We start from the raw sequence: 15,277 nt of genomic DNA on the forward strand, positions 1-15,277 counted from the left end.
AGCTGCAGCTCAGTGCCGACTCGCACTCTGACGAGACACAACAGTGTGTCTGCAGAGGGCAACGAGTTCATGCCATGAAGCCATGTGGAAACTCTGCTCAGCCAATCAGAGCTCAGTCACTCCACTCATCCCAATGAGAGCTGGAATCTCATCAAACATCCTGAAAAACACTTGAAAGGCTTTTTGTGGGTCACATTTATTTTATTTTCTGAAGAGATTTTTTTCTCTTCCTCTTTCAGCCAATAGCAGCGAGCGCCTGGTGGACATGTGATGGCGTGACACGGAGCAATGAAGGGATGAGTTAATGTCTCATTATCATCACGACACTTTGATCAGCACACTGCTGCAGGCTGACTTCTACTGTAATAAAGGATTATCCCACCAAGGCACCAGTAAAACCAGCAGCCTGTAAACCAGTGGCATCTCTCTGTCCTCCCCATAAAGGTCGTGAGGCTTTAATATTTAACCTTCCAACAGCAGCTGGTCTGAACTTTGGTTTAAACTCTTTGTCAAAGCTGAAAAGCGACATGAACGCTGGTTTCTGTGGCTTGTCGACGCACCTGCAGAGTGTGACATGAAATCACAGGTAAACAACCGACATGATGACACGGCTTCTTATCCTGTGAGAAAACACAGCTTCAGGTGTTTCATCCTTTCTCATCCAGACACACACACGCAGCGTCGGGACACACCATTTCAACTGCAGCCAATTACAGATGACAACACACACACGCCTGGAACGACAGGGTCCTGTGATGATTAAAAAGGTCACGCACACGCACGCACACACACACACACACACACACACACACACACACACACACACACACACACACACACACACACACACACACACACACACACACACACACACACACACACACACACACACAAAGAAAAACAAACAAGTCAGAGGTCAAACGCCACAACCCAAGTTTCTGTCACGCCACACGCTGACCACACACGCCATCAAAACACACACACACACACACACACAGTGAGGTCACCTCTGATGAGTAATGATGCTTCACTCGCTGGAGGACGACAACACGCCGTCTGGACTCTGATTGGAGGGACGCTGTCCACGCGCTGACGTCCATCAGACGCGAAAGCTGAAGCAGCTCAGATGAAAACATCACATGAAGCGCTGCTCTGCTTTCCGTCGCGGCCAGAGAGCGATGTCAAAGCAGAGATAACGTTCTTTGTTCTGCTCTGATTCATTGGCACATCTCGACACTCATTTTAGACGTGTCAGAATAGCAACCTGAGCGGCACGATGAGGGCTGCCAGCTATTTTCATCATCCCGCGCTCACGCCAACAAAAAAGGATCTGCAGCCGACCTGCAGCCTGCCGGCCTGTTTGCCGCCTGGGCTCATAATGCTGACTCTCCCTTTGTCGCTGCTGAACTCCTCTGCTCTCACACACTTCAGAGGAAGATTCTGCACTTCTTACTCCACTGCTTCATCTTCATCTTCAGCTCCAGCTTCAGCCTGTCTGATGTGTTTCAGACGATTCAGCTGTTCATTTCTAACACGGTGTCATTGTTAAGTTACAGACTGTAAAAGAGTTCAAAGCAGCGCCACTTGGATCAAATACAGCAGTAAAATGCCACCCCCACACACACACACACACACACACACACACACACACACACACACACACACACACACACACACACACACACACACACACACACACACACACACACACACACACACAGGCATCAGTGTTAACAGTCTCACACGGTCAGACAGAAAAAAATCAGCCAAAGGAGACATTTTATTGCACCATGAACTAATTTCCCCTGCGTGGGATCAATAAAGTCTTATCTTAAAGGATTTCAGTACAGGGCTGCACGGTGGCACAGCAGGTAGTGCGCGTGCCTCACAGCAAGAAGGTCACCGTTTCGATTCCCGGGTCGGGCCTTTCTGTGTGACGTTTGCATGTTCTTCCCGTGCATGCGTGGGTTCTCTCCGGGTTCTCTGTGGGTTCTCCGGCTTCCTCCCACAGACCAAAAACATGCTCATTAGGTTAATTGGTGACTCTAAATTGCCCCTAGGTGAGTGTGAGCGTGAATGGTTGTTTGTGTATGTGTTGCCCTGCGATCAGCTGGCGACCGGTCCAGGGTGAACCCCGCCTCCCGCCCGTTGACAGCTGAGATAGGCTCCAGCCCCCCCACGACCCCAAAAGGGATAAGCGGCATAGAAAATGGATGGATGGATGGATTTAAGTACATCTTCCACTACTGATGGATGAGAGAGAGACAGACAGACAGAGAGACAGACAGAAAATACCTGACATTCTGAGACCTCAGTGACAGAAATAACGCTGTTGCTCTAAACCACCGAGAGTCACAAGGCCAGTTAGCACACACATGAGGTAAGAGGCTGCGCGCACACGCGCGCACACACACGCGCACACACACACACTCTGACTCAGACTGAAAGTGTGGTGACACTCAGGTTTCAGGCTGAGGGTGACTGTGAGCTGCATTACTGTGTCGTAATGTTTCTTTGCTCAGTCAACAGACCGTCACCGTTACTTTGACCAGTAGCCAATAGGAAGCTCCGATGGACCGGACCCAGTCATCATTAGCATGTAACCCAGTGACTCCACCAGTCTGGGCTGGTTTATCAGAGCAGTCAACATCAAGGCTGCACGCACGCACGCACGCACGCACGCACGCACGCACGCACGCACACACACACACACACTGTTCCTCATCCACAGCTGCTCACATTTAACACACTTTTCAAACTGTAAAAATAAATCACTGCTTTGTTTTGTGACGTTTCTAACGTCAGCCACTGGAACCCAAACTTGGCCGTCACTCAGCGTCGTGGGCCGAGCCAGCGACGCACCTGAAGCTCTTCATTAGCTCCCTGCAAAGAGTCGGAGCAGCTGTCCTCCCGCTGTCATCGCTCACTCATTTTCACACCCTCCGGCTTTTTCGATCACTTCTCTCTCTGCGATTAACTTGTCAGTCAGTGCCTCTAAGACTGGAGCCTGGGGGGCTTCAGGGCAACAGACGCTCACACGCACACAGACAAAGCATCAGATGGCGCTCAGGTCCAAACTTAAGCAAACACAGAGGAGGACGAGGACGAGGACGAGGACGAGCTGCTCTCACACATCCGGCCTGCTGCTCTCTGCTGACAGTGATGGAGCTGCTGCTACAGTTTAGCCTGCAGCGCTTCGTCTGCGCTGATCTGCAGACCTGAGGACGGAAACTGTCTGCTGGTCTGGATTATCTGAGACTGCATCACTTCTCGGGTGCTAATGTAAGAAAATTAGCTTCATGTGCGCTCATGTGCGAGCTGACGCATAAACAACAGAAAAGCAGTGTAAGTAATGATGTGAGTGTGTTTGTTTGGACGTGTGTTTGACAGCTGACATGAAGAGACACGAGAGGACGAAAGCTCGGCTTCGTCTTCAGCTCTGAGTACGCAGCTGTGTGCAAGATTGACTTTATCTATTTAATACTGATAATTAATGTTTGAATTAATGTTTGACAACACAAAAATATCTACTGACAGCAGAAACGAGCCGGTGAGCGTCAAAAATGTGAAAAGAAAAGGTTTCCCTCACACCAACACTTATTTTTACATTCCTGCTTCACATTTTGACCCTTCCTGTGTCTGCAGGTCGAAAATAAAACTGCTGCTCGAACAGGTAAATTTCTCTGGTGTGGGATCGATGAAGTCTGATCAATGATGCAGTGCGCGGTGTGTGCTTTTATTAATTTATCCAGCTTGCCTTTAGCTGGGGAGGGGGGGGGACACACTCCTTCCAACAACAAATTCAGCACTGAGGCTGTTTCTCAGCAGATCTGAGCAGATGTTAAACGCATTTTACAAGAGAAAACGATGATTTTTAGATTTTTATTCAATTTTTAATCAAAAAAGAAAACCCTAAAAAACGTGATTGATTGGACGGCCGCTGTTTTCTTCTTCTTCTGCTTACTTTATTTATTTAATGTTTGTGTATTTAGTCATTCTGAATAAAAGACGCTTCTGTCCACTATGAAAGGTGGCTCATGGTCAGAAAAGGCCAAAGAGGCTGCCCACACCCAAAACACACATGCACATACACACACACAGCTAAGCAGACATATACAAACGCACACACGCGCACACACACACACACACACACGCACACACACACACACACACACACACACACACACACACACACACACACACACACACACACACACACACACACACACACACACACACACACACACACACACACCTTTCCTTGCTTACAGTGGGTCTTCCTGTACTTGTGGCGCCTGGTCGAACACAAACACTGAGCAACAATACAGTACTGGCTAATCTGTGATCCTGAGGAACATGGCGTTCTGGAAACACAGCCAAACACACACACACACACACACACACACACACACACACACACAGCCAAACAAACAGCTATCCCAGACAGGGGCCCCGACTTCGGCTCAATCAGGGGAAGAACGATGCAGGAGATTGCTGATGATTCTGATAGTCCATGAAAGAGGCGCACACGCACACACACACATATGCACACACGCGCACGCACACACATATGCACACGTACACACACATACATTCTGGCACAAACAAACAAACCCGCCCACGCCACGCTGATGGTTGGGATCGACTCGCTGATTGAAAGAGGCACAGAGGGGGGAGAGAGAGAGAGAGAGAGAGAGAGAGAGAGAGAGAGAGAGAGAGAAAGAGAGACGGAGAGCGAGCGAGTACAGGTGGTGTGACGGAGGTCAGCTGACCAGACGGAGGCTCTCCATCAGAATACTAAACAAGCTGCACAGCTGAGCGTCAGACAAACTGAAATCTCATTTCCTCACTTTGCTCAGAGGCACCGAAGCTTGCAGGTAGTTTGCTTTTATTTGTCCACAGACGTCTCTGTCTCCGAGACCTGAACAGACGAGGGGACGACACGAAACAGAGACATTGGACACACGTGCAGCTTTAATGTCAGCACAGGCCTTTGAATTATGACCCAAAAACAATCTCATTATTCACATCAACAGACGCCAAAAAAAGGAGGGGCCAGCGTGATAAAATATCTAAATATTCATCAACGTATTCATTATGAAGAGTTCTAACTCGTTAACTTGTTGACATGTGTGAGCTGAGCAAGTGTTTTAAAATCACATGTGGGTCAAAGGTGAGGCGCCTGCAAGCTAACGTCACAACACAGACCTGAGAACAAACTCCTCTGAGGAAGAGTAAGCTTTGCTTTGAGCTGCAGGACGAATCCAGTCTGAGCATGCTCTGAGCTGCTACAGCACAGTGAAAGTGTGTGTGTGTGTGTGTGTGTGTGTGTGTGTGTGTGTGTGTGTGTGTGTGTGCGTGTGCGCGTGTGTGTGTGTGTGTGCGTGCGTGCGCAGTGAGATGGAGCTGCAGGAGAAGCTGTCCGTCATCGCCGCCGCTCACGTCCTGAATGCAGACTGAACACAGTTTGAGTACAGAGAGTGAAATCTGCAGAGGAGGATTACAGAGACTTAAAGAGGAAGGAATGCAGGTCTGGAACAGTTTTTCGCTTCGTCACTGAGGCCTCTCTCAGGTCAGCTGAAAACAGTGTGCCGAGCTGAGGCTGAAGGTCTGCTCTGAGGCCTTCAGAGTGGACGCAGGCTGAGGAGCAGCTGTGGAGGAGAACCAGCGAGGTGAAAGCTGCAGATCCTCCTGAAGCACTCAGCTATTACCGACTCCACTCTGTTTAAACATGAATGTGCATTGGACAAAATAATCGCAACACTTTTAAGATGGCGCTGCGAGTGTGGGGGCGACTTCCAGCAGCTCCAACCTCAGAAACACTGGACGTGAACTGGACTTCTGTTTGTCTCCACGGGGCTCAAAGGTCAGCACAAACAGAAACAAACATGGACACTGGACGCTGGATTCGCCAGCCCGACCTCCACATCCGCTCCGTCTGCTGCTGAATCATCTGAACAACTCTGGTTTAATGCTCAGATAATCCTCATCGTACAGGCTGAAACACGGCCAGCGTCCCTCGTCCTCGTCAACACGTGTGGAACAGACAGAGGATCAGCAGCTGCTTATCTTCTGATGAATCATTCATTATGTCTCATTCTTCAGTTTTACATCTTATTTACTGTCTGCTGAACTCTTTTGTTTCTTATCGGGACTTCTTGTCTTGTCTTTCAGCGTCTCGTTGACTCCTCTCCTCTCACAGCTGTTTTATTTCTGGCTTCATGCTGTTAAACGCGCAACAGGCTGGCTGGAATATTCCCAGAATGCATCGATGCGTTTCACGTTTATCACTCAGGGATGTCCGCTCGCTAAATCAGCAGCTGATAATTGAACCATTCAAGATTCGGCTGAAGGTCGGTGGAAGAGCTGATTCGACCCTCAGGAGCGAGACGTCGGCGACCTGGAGCTCCGCCAGGTGACGCTCGGCCGACGGTGGAAGCGGGCCATTCTGGTAGCAGAGGAAGAGGAAGAGGGGGAGCAGGCGGACGGGAAACAGGAAATGGCAAGGAGACAGAGTTCTGAAGGAGGGGAGAGAGGGGAGGCCCGGTCAATTGACCATAAACATGGAGGGGGGGGGGGCAAACAGCACAGCTGGCCAACGAGGATAAATATGAGAGAATGTGATTGGAGCAACAAGACACAGAAGAAGGAAAAACAAAGATGGAACGGCTGAGGCGGAGGAGGAGGAGGAGGAGGAGGAGGAGGAGGAGGAGGAGGAGGAGGGCGGTGAGAATGAATGAGATAAAAATAACAATGGAAAGATGCAGAGGTTTCCCAGACCACCTCCTCTTCACCCCCCCTGCTGTTTCCCCTCGCTGTGCAGGGGCCAAAGGGTCTTCGTGCAGGGGCCCCTGAACTGGACGGGGCCTCAGGTTGAGCACCGCCTGGACGTACACAGACTCTCCAGAAGGTTTCATTCTTGGTGTCTGTTTGTTCTTTTTATTGCTGCTGCTGTAAGAAATGAACTTTCCTGTCGGCGATCAATAAACTCTTATCTTATCTTATCTGGAAGTTTTTCTTGTGTCATATTGACAAACCTCTTTTGCTTCCTCATTACTTCAGATCATTTTCTTACATGTGACGTCACAACTTTGCAGATCTGACTCTTAAGATTTTTTTTTTTTTTTTTTCATTTAACTGAAATCCAAAAACACAAATATTTCCCCAAGTGTCTGAATGTTTCTGTTACTCACAATGGGAAAATGTATAAATGTGTAAATAAATACGACGAACACAAAGATTTTAAAAGAACAGTTTAAGCCAATCAGGAGCTTGTTTACTTCTCTCATTCTTTGAAAAATTCCTCTAATTTCTGAGCTGTAAATGTTGAAATAACAACATTTTAAAAAAGTAAATATGTAGGTAATTAAAAAACAAGGTATCTAATACTGTCAGTGGTAATCAGCATCTTCTTGCAGTGGGAACAACGTATTTTTGGAAGCATAAGGGTGTAAAATTGAGTTAAAACTTTTCCAAGAAATTGTGGGAATTTTCAGTGAAAAGCAGCAAGAATCTGAAAGAATAAGGCATCGAGCAGGCGGCGGCACGCAGGGCAGGACAATCGTCTACCTCTGACTTTATTAGCCTTTAAACTGTCTTTAAATAAACGGAAACTCTCCGTCGCTCCTCTGAGCTCGATGTGTTAAATGTCTGCTCAGACTCAAAGCTGGGAAACAAACTGAATCTGCATCTCTCTCATGTCTGCAGTCAATCCTCCACTCGCTCTTTAATCTCTGCTTTGTTCACTTTCTATTGTCTCTGTGCGTTTCATTCCTTCGCACTCAGGAAAAGTCTGAATACGAGCTTTAAACTCCGAACACAAACAGCCGAGCACAAAGACGGACTCTTAACCTCGTTCACGGCCGACAAACACGCTCGAGCGGCTTTTAGTGCTGCTGCTGTTTGTCAGAGTCGGCTTTCAGGGCAGCAGAGGAGCTCATCGATCACTGTGGATACGCTCACATTTCCGAGCTGACTCTGAGTCAGGAGTTTGTGTTTTGTTTGTTTTGTCAGAGTAATATTCTGTCCTGATATCCGACACAAAGGTCGGCTCAGGCCTGGGAATGATTACAGGCAGCAGCGAGCTGATTCTCGTCAGTGTTCAAACCAAAAGTAAAACATCGGTGCTGTCCAGGGCTCACTTCCCAGCTCCGTCACGCTTTCCCAAAACGATCCTGGATGATGGTTTTGGGGAAGTCCGTGTCAATAACAGCCAATAAACAAGCTGATGAGTCATGAAGTCGGCATGAGACGCAGCAGGCGTGAACCTTCTTCATGACGGCTGTTATTCTTCTCTTCACTCAAATGTCAGACTCTGTCAGCTGAAGTAAACGTGTGTGTCCGTGAGCTGAGCTGGGCTGAGCTCTGCAGCTCTGAGGCCGACGCTGCGTCCCACAGGTCACGTTCCTGTAGATCTAAACGTGCTCTGAATGTCCTACGCCGGGTTCGTCTGCTCACTGGTGATGCTCTTTGCAGCGAGCGAAGCGCTTTGTTCTCGTGCCTCATGCAGGTCTTGGGTGGAGGTGCGGGTGGATGTAAGAATACTAAACACAGCACTTCAAAGGTTCAGGCAAAAAAAATAAAAGCACGAGAGCCGCGAGCGCCAAAAAACATCGACCACGAAGAGTGAAGCTACTGAAAACCACGTCGGAGAGCAGTTTGCTGAGACGCTCTGGATGAACATCCAGATGAAGACTGAGGCGTTAAAGGATAAAAGTGTGACGGCGACAGGCAGGATGAACACAGCCTGATATTTAATATCAGGACGATGCTGGAACCTGAAGGACAATGACGAGTGTTTTAACGCTTAATCAACAGTTCAGAAGGCAGGAAATGATCCTATCTATGTGATCAAACTATTCTCTGGCTGCTTTGATGCTTCTCTCAGTTTGATAAAACTCTTTTTAACATTTTTGAAGGACAGACTGTCGCGTCACTGCTGTCTGACATTTTAGATATGAAGCACTGGTCAATAAATCGACGCCTGATCAGTAAATCAATCCATAATTGTTGCTTGCGGCCCTGAAAGCAGGTTTGGAACCTGAAATCCCAGCAGTCATTTGGCAGTCAGCTGTGATCAGAGTAAAAGTACTTCCTGTTTGCTTCAGTGCGAGCGCTCACAGCCGGCTGAAGCTGATGGACTGAACCGCTTCTGCCTGCGAGCGGCATTGAATCCGCTCTGAGACATCCGGGCTCGTCTCTCTGCGTCCCTCCTTGCATTCCTCTGGCTTTCAGAGGGCAGGTCGAGTGGACGAGCGGCGTGCCGGCGAGGCCCCAGCTCGCCGCTGAGCAGACCACTTCTCCTCCTCCGCCTCCGCCGGCCTCTTTATGAGTCCGTGTGTGTCACCTCTGCGTCCAGCTGATTATCGCTCTGACGACTCTGACGGCTTTCTGTCCTCTGTCCTTCTGTCCTCCCTTCGCTGCTCTCCTCCCATGAGTTAGCACAACAGAGCGAGGCACAAAGATGCCATCCAGAAGCAGGAGCAGCACAGACGAATGAAACAAGAAGACATTTTAAACTAAAAGGCCTAATAAGTGGCTCATTTTCAGAGTGTATGAGCGTGTGTCGCGAGGGCAAAGCGACGCCACTGCACATTCAGCTTTCTGCAAAATCAAACCAAGTTAGCATGAAAGTTCACTCTTGACCTTGAGAACAGTTTGACAAAATAATCTTGTCAAACGGGGAAAAATGCTCCAGTTTCAGCAAAGCCTCCACTCACTTAATCAAATGAGGAGGTCTGCATGGGTAGACCTGAACCCAGAGCTCGGAGACCCGACCCGGGACTCGTGCACGGTCGAATCCACGGCTGGCAGGAAATAAAAGCCACACGAGCCACAAAAGTATCAGGGATGACAGCAAATTAGCAATGCTAACGTTAGCAAACAGTCAAAGTCTGATTTAATGTGCAACAAAACCGCAAAGCTGATTCTAACCGTGTGTCACATGACAGGAAGTGGACTCAAAAGCTGAATTAACGAGCGGATCGGCCATGTTGTTCCACTCAGCGAGGCACGAGTCCTTCGTCAGGAGAAAGGGCTTCAATGAGGATTTCAAGCTGCAGTATTTTTACTTTGCACTGTGAGAAACGGTGCCAGAATATGCGTTACACACTCCTCACACACACTATGAAAACAGCGACAGCTCTTAGAAAGAGACAGAAAATAGAGCCAATTGGATCAATCTCTCCACAGCCGTGTAATGTATATCTGCCTGGCAGCCGCGCTGGACTCTGACCTTTGGATGAGTTTCCAGAGGAATCACATGTTGAAAGATGTGTGAGGCCGTCGCCTTCTGGCTGCTGTAAAAATAAAGCCATTTAATGTGGCAGCGGTGGAAGAGGAACCCGCTGAGGTGTCACCTTGTCAGTTGAGGTAACGGCTGAGTGACGCTGTCACAGACTGAGTGTTTACCGCGCTCAGCCAGCAGGTGGCGCTTCCAGCATCTGATGCCATGAACGTGACGCAGTTTGTCTGTTCCTCGACCTCCTCGAGCTCTCTGCTTTCTTAGCCTTTGTTTTCACTCCCAGACAACAAGGCGACTCTGGAGACCACCAGCTGATCGCGGGTGTGCCGTCAACAAAAAGCAGCCAGGTCAACATTATCACCAGCCAATCACATTTAAGGTTCAGTGTGTCGTTAGAAACCATCGGCCTTCAGGAAACAGTGCCAGTTTTGTTTTTCTAAAAGACAACTCCCATAATGCACTAGCTCGGTAGCCGCCACATGTGACTTTTGTTTGGATGTTTGGGAACTGCTGGTTGCTATAACAAACAGTTTGTGCAGCGCCTGTAAGGCGTGGCTGCTAAAACCAGTGCGTTCGGCTTCAGCCGAGGTCGTGATGGTGGAAATATGAGAGCGTGGAGATGAGATGCAGAGCATGACGCTGCCATCCACAGTCCACACACCTTCACGTCTTCCCACTGCGGCGCCATGTTCACTGAGACGCTCGTTCATGATGAGCGTGCTGGCTGGCGTTCCCTTCAGACACTCAGCTTTCATGTTCATTGTTGGAGTTATGGAGGGTGATGAAGTGTTTCTAATATTTTGTCCACCTCACTTGCACACATGCTGGAAAATATTGGCAGAATATTTATGTTTACATCTTTTCTCACTGCTGTTTTCATTATTTTATCTTCATGTCTGAGTGTTTTTGGGAAGAGCTGCAGCGATTAGTCGGTTACGCGGATATGGCTAATGGCTGGTTTTCTTCTGTTACAGCATATTGTTCATTTTCGAGTCTTGGTCAGACATCATCTGAGGCTCTGGAAAGCTCTGATTGGTCCTTTTCACTATGTTTAGTTGATCTGTTTTAAAGCAGGAAATCATGACACACAATAATTCTGCCTGTTTTACATGATTGCGTTAATCTCTTGGAGATTAAACATCAGCTGGAAACTCCACCTGGAATCATTAACCTGAGTTAATAATGAGTCAATCATCATAAAATTATGGTGCAACAGTTTGATAATCAACCTCATGTCATTAATCGTCAAATCAGTTTTTTTTTTAGCTCCAGAATCTGAAATATGAGGATTTTTCTGGATTTCTTCGTCTTTTCTGGGAACAAACTGGAAATATTTGAATTTTACTGAACAAAACAAACAACGTCGATTTGGGTCAAAGGAAAGTTTCCACAGTTTTCTGTCATTTTCTCACTCGAGCAATGAGTCGATTAATGAAAATGAAAGTTCCTTCCAGCTCTGCTGCAAACACTTAAAATTCCACACAGCTAATAAACAATAATCCTCCTGCAGAGAACATCAGGGACGAACAGGACGCGCTCGTCTGTCCGTCGGGTCGTCTCCCTTGTCTTTTGTGCACGCTCTCTGGACTTCTGCTGAGACAGGAGCTGCATTTTGACAGTAAGTGGACAATCACACCAAAGACACTCCAGCGGGTTCGTCCTCTCATCAACTCCAGTTATATTAATAAAACTAATGTGCAGCTGTCATGAATTCTGACTTCCAGGCAGCAGCGACAATGAGCTACTGTGTGACACACACACACACACACACACACACACACACACACACACACACACACACACACACACACACACACACACACACACACACACTTCAATGAGATAACGAGTGAACTCTCACACACTTACACACACTCTTCCTCTGCAGCCTGTCGGACACACACTTGCTCCTTCCCTAAAATGGCCGATGGCTCGGTGTGAAGCGCCAAGGCGTGGACGAGCTGCAGGAGACGCTCCTGGACTCGTCTCGCTTTCGGTCTCTTAATGTCATTTTCTCTGTTTCTGTTGCTTTCATGCCTGGTGACAGAGCGTCCAGTGTCTCTGTCCTCTGTCTCAACGCCTGATCCGCTCTCATCTGATCTGATAGCGACTGTTAGACGAGAAATGAAGAGAAAAGAGTCACAAGGGTGGACGAGACAGACAAGGAGGCATCCGGCAGACCCAACGTGAAGACATGTCTCAGATTAGGCCTGCATCTGATGTTTATAGTCATCAACGCTTAATCTGCTGATCATTCCCACACTTCATCCAGAAAGATTTACTCAACAAAATGTCAAACAACGAAATCGTTATTTCCCAGAGCCCAAAGTGACGTCTTCAGATTTTGTCCAACCAATCAGTCCAAAACTCAAAGACTTTCATTTCCTTTTTAAGAAAAGCAGCAAATTCTTACATTTAAGAAGCTGAAACCAGCAAACTGAGATTTTTGCTTGAAAAATGACTGAAATCGAACCTATTTATTATTTATCAACATAAAATAATAAATATTTCATTAATTGAATTGTTGCAGCTTTTTCTCAAGCCGAGCACGTTTCTGTGATCTGACTGGAAAGAAACAACAAAACGAAGGATTTTCCTCAGGTAAGATGTTAATTCCCCCTCTCTGACAGGCCTGATTAAAGAGCTGTTATGGTGACACACGAGCTGGGACAAGCTAGAACCAGTTAAAGCATTATTACGCAAGATCAGGCCCATGACCTCAACACCAGCGGTGAACAATCAGCAGCCAGAAAGCAGGGTGGCGCTGTCAGGAAGACGCTGGCGGCACAATGAAGACGTCCCTGGGGAGACACCTCGAATACATGTGAAAACATAAATCACGCGCGAGGTGAAATGATTAAGCGGCTCACATTTCCCTGCCCGTCACACTGCAGAACACCTGAACGTGACTCAGTGGGTGACATTTCCGAGCCGGCAGGTGACTGAGCACACCACCGTTTTTGGGCTGCAGCTGAACTTAAAGCAGCTTTAATCTCCTCAACAGGAAGGCAGACACTGTGAGCACGAGCCACCTGCACTGTCAGCGTCAGTCTGATGTCTGAGGTGATGACTGCTCAATGCCCCACATAGATGCATGAAAGGAGGTCAGAGGTCAACAGCTTCTCCAGTGGAGAGCACATTAAGTAAAGAGGTCGTAGTTAGTGCTGGAGAAACGTCTTTCTGCTGAGCATCCTCTGCAGGAGCTGAACGTCTTGGCTCGTCTGCAGGAAACTGAAGCGTCATGTTGAGAAACCACAGCTTCCATTACCAAAAAGATCACTGAGGTGCTGTCCTCTCTGTCCTCCCCCGAGACAACACAAAACCAGCCACCTCAAACCAACAGAAGCCACTGTCTTCACAGGACAACTAAGCATGGAGGAGACACCAATGGAGGGGGGTCTGGATGCTTCTTTACCCTTAAATTGGCTGAAAAACGTAATTTGATAGATGAACTGTGGCTTCTGTCCTCCTCCTCCTGCTTAGATGTTAGTGTAGTTTCATACTGCACAGACTTTGCATTGATTTGCACTGATAAGGAACAAGCCCTTCAGCTTTTAAGGCCTGCAGCAAAGCAAACCTCCCGTCGACTCCAGACTGAATCAAATCAGCCACTTACCTTCCGCGAGCGGAGCCGCAGCCAGCGCGCGCATTAAAAACACATTAACGCCGACACAAAGCTTCCTCACGAAGCCACCGGCTGAGGTTTCAGAGCACTCATCCAGGCCAAGTCACATGCAGCTCTGCAGCAACAGGTCCGCCTCTGTGCGCCCGCCAGCCGCTCTGTGCGCGGCACACGCGCGCTCATCGCTCTGATTCACGCGGAGGAAGAGGAGAAGAGAAGTCTTACCTCTTTTTCTCCTTGTCGGCCGTCATGTTCTCTCTCTCTCTCTCTCGTGTGATAACGATGTTGTAATTCCCCGAAAGTCTAAGTTAAGTCCAACTTCAGCGTGAAAAGAAGCGGAGCGCGGAGGTGTTACATGGAAGTGCGCAGGGAGCCCTCCGGCCGCTCATGTCACTGAACCTGCCGCTTAGTCCGCAGCACCGGGCTGGCTGTGACCGTCCAGGCTGGGGGGGCCGGGGCCGTACAGTCTCAGAACACTGCCGAGGATTGTACAGCCTGTCACCCGCAGAGAGCCCACACCGGCCGGCTGAACGCTGCTGCTGCTCACAGAAGCTCCGGAAGCTCCGCTGGATCAAACTTTTCGCCGCTCGCTGGTCTGAAAACTCTCGGAACTGTTCGGCGTCTGACCTGAAGCTCAGCTGGCACCGTGGAAGCCGCTGCCCCGCTCCCGGCGCGCTCATTGGCTGGCGGGGTCGGGAGCCGCCCCCTCGAGCAGCCCCGCCCTCCCGCGCGGGTCCTCTGTCCTACCTGTTCCTGTTGGCAACAGGTGCGACCTGTACCGGAAGTCAGCGCGTGAGAAATAAATATTACCACCAATAAAAAAGTCAGTGAGGATTCATGAGATGTTCAGATGAGTTTTAAAGGCGCTCACACATCACACAGACCCCTGAGCCCCACACGTGTTTGATGTCTTTCTTTTTTTTTAGATTTTTATTGTATTTTCTGTATTATTTCATTAAACCTGCTGTTTTTTAGTTTTATATAAGTTCATTTTACGTTATGAGTCTAACTTTGTCACAGCAGATCACACACGAGGCAGAATCCTCCACGACCTCTGACACCTGGATCGCTCCCAGCAGACCGAGCACACATAAAGACATAAATGCATTTATTTCGCCTCATCGCCTGAACAAGATGCAGTCAGAAAAAAATGCTTTAGTGAAGTTTTAAAATGACCTTTGACATCTTTGAATAAATTTGCTTTTTCTGGAGGAAGAATCTTTTGCTCTGCACTCAAAACACTTTCAGTGTTGAAGGAACATCTTCCACATTTTGGGAAATCTGAGAAAAGTGAGACGAGTGAGCAAAGGACAGGCTGTTTGCACCTCTCGTGCTGTTTACTCTTCATCAGGCAGAGGAGGACCTCGTTTGTCCTCTTCCTTTGTTGATACCACTCTGGTTTCTTTATGGTT

At 48.3% G+C, this 15,277-nt stretch overlaps 1 protein-coding gene across 1 annotated transcript in view; it reads right to left on the reverse strand.

The window, feature by feature from the left end:
• The window catches only part of epas1b (endothelial PAS domain protein 1b), a 45,042-nt gene extending 30,545 nt beyond the window's left edge, over positions 1-14,497 (reverse strand). Inside the window, exon 1 of the mRNA XM_070977199.1 lies at positions 14,091-14,497. Coding sequence (XP_070833300.1) covers positions 14,091-14,116 — 26 coding nt within the window. The 5' untranslated portion in view covers positions 14,117-14,497. The remainder of the gene's footprint in view (positions 1-14,090) is intronic.
• Positions 14,498-15,277: the final 780 nt, after the last annotated feature.

The sequence above is a fragment of the Chaetodon trifascialis genome, chromosome 13 (assembly GCF_039877785.1).
Source record: "Chaetodon trifascialis isolate fChaTrf1 chromosome 13, fChaTrf1.hap1, whole genome shotgun sequence".
NCBI classification, from domain to species: domain Eukaryota; kingdom Metazoa; phylum Chordata; class Actinopteri; order Chaetodontiformes; family Chaetodontidae; genus Chaetodon; species Chaetodon trifascialis.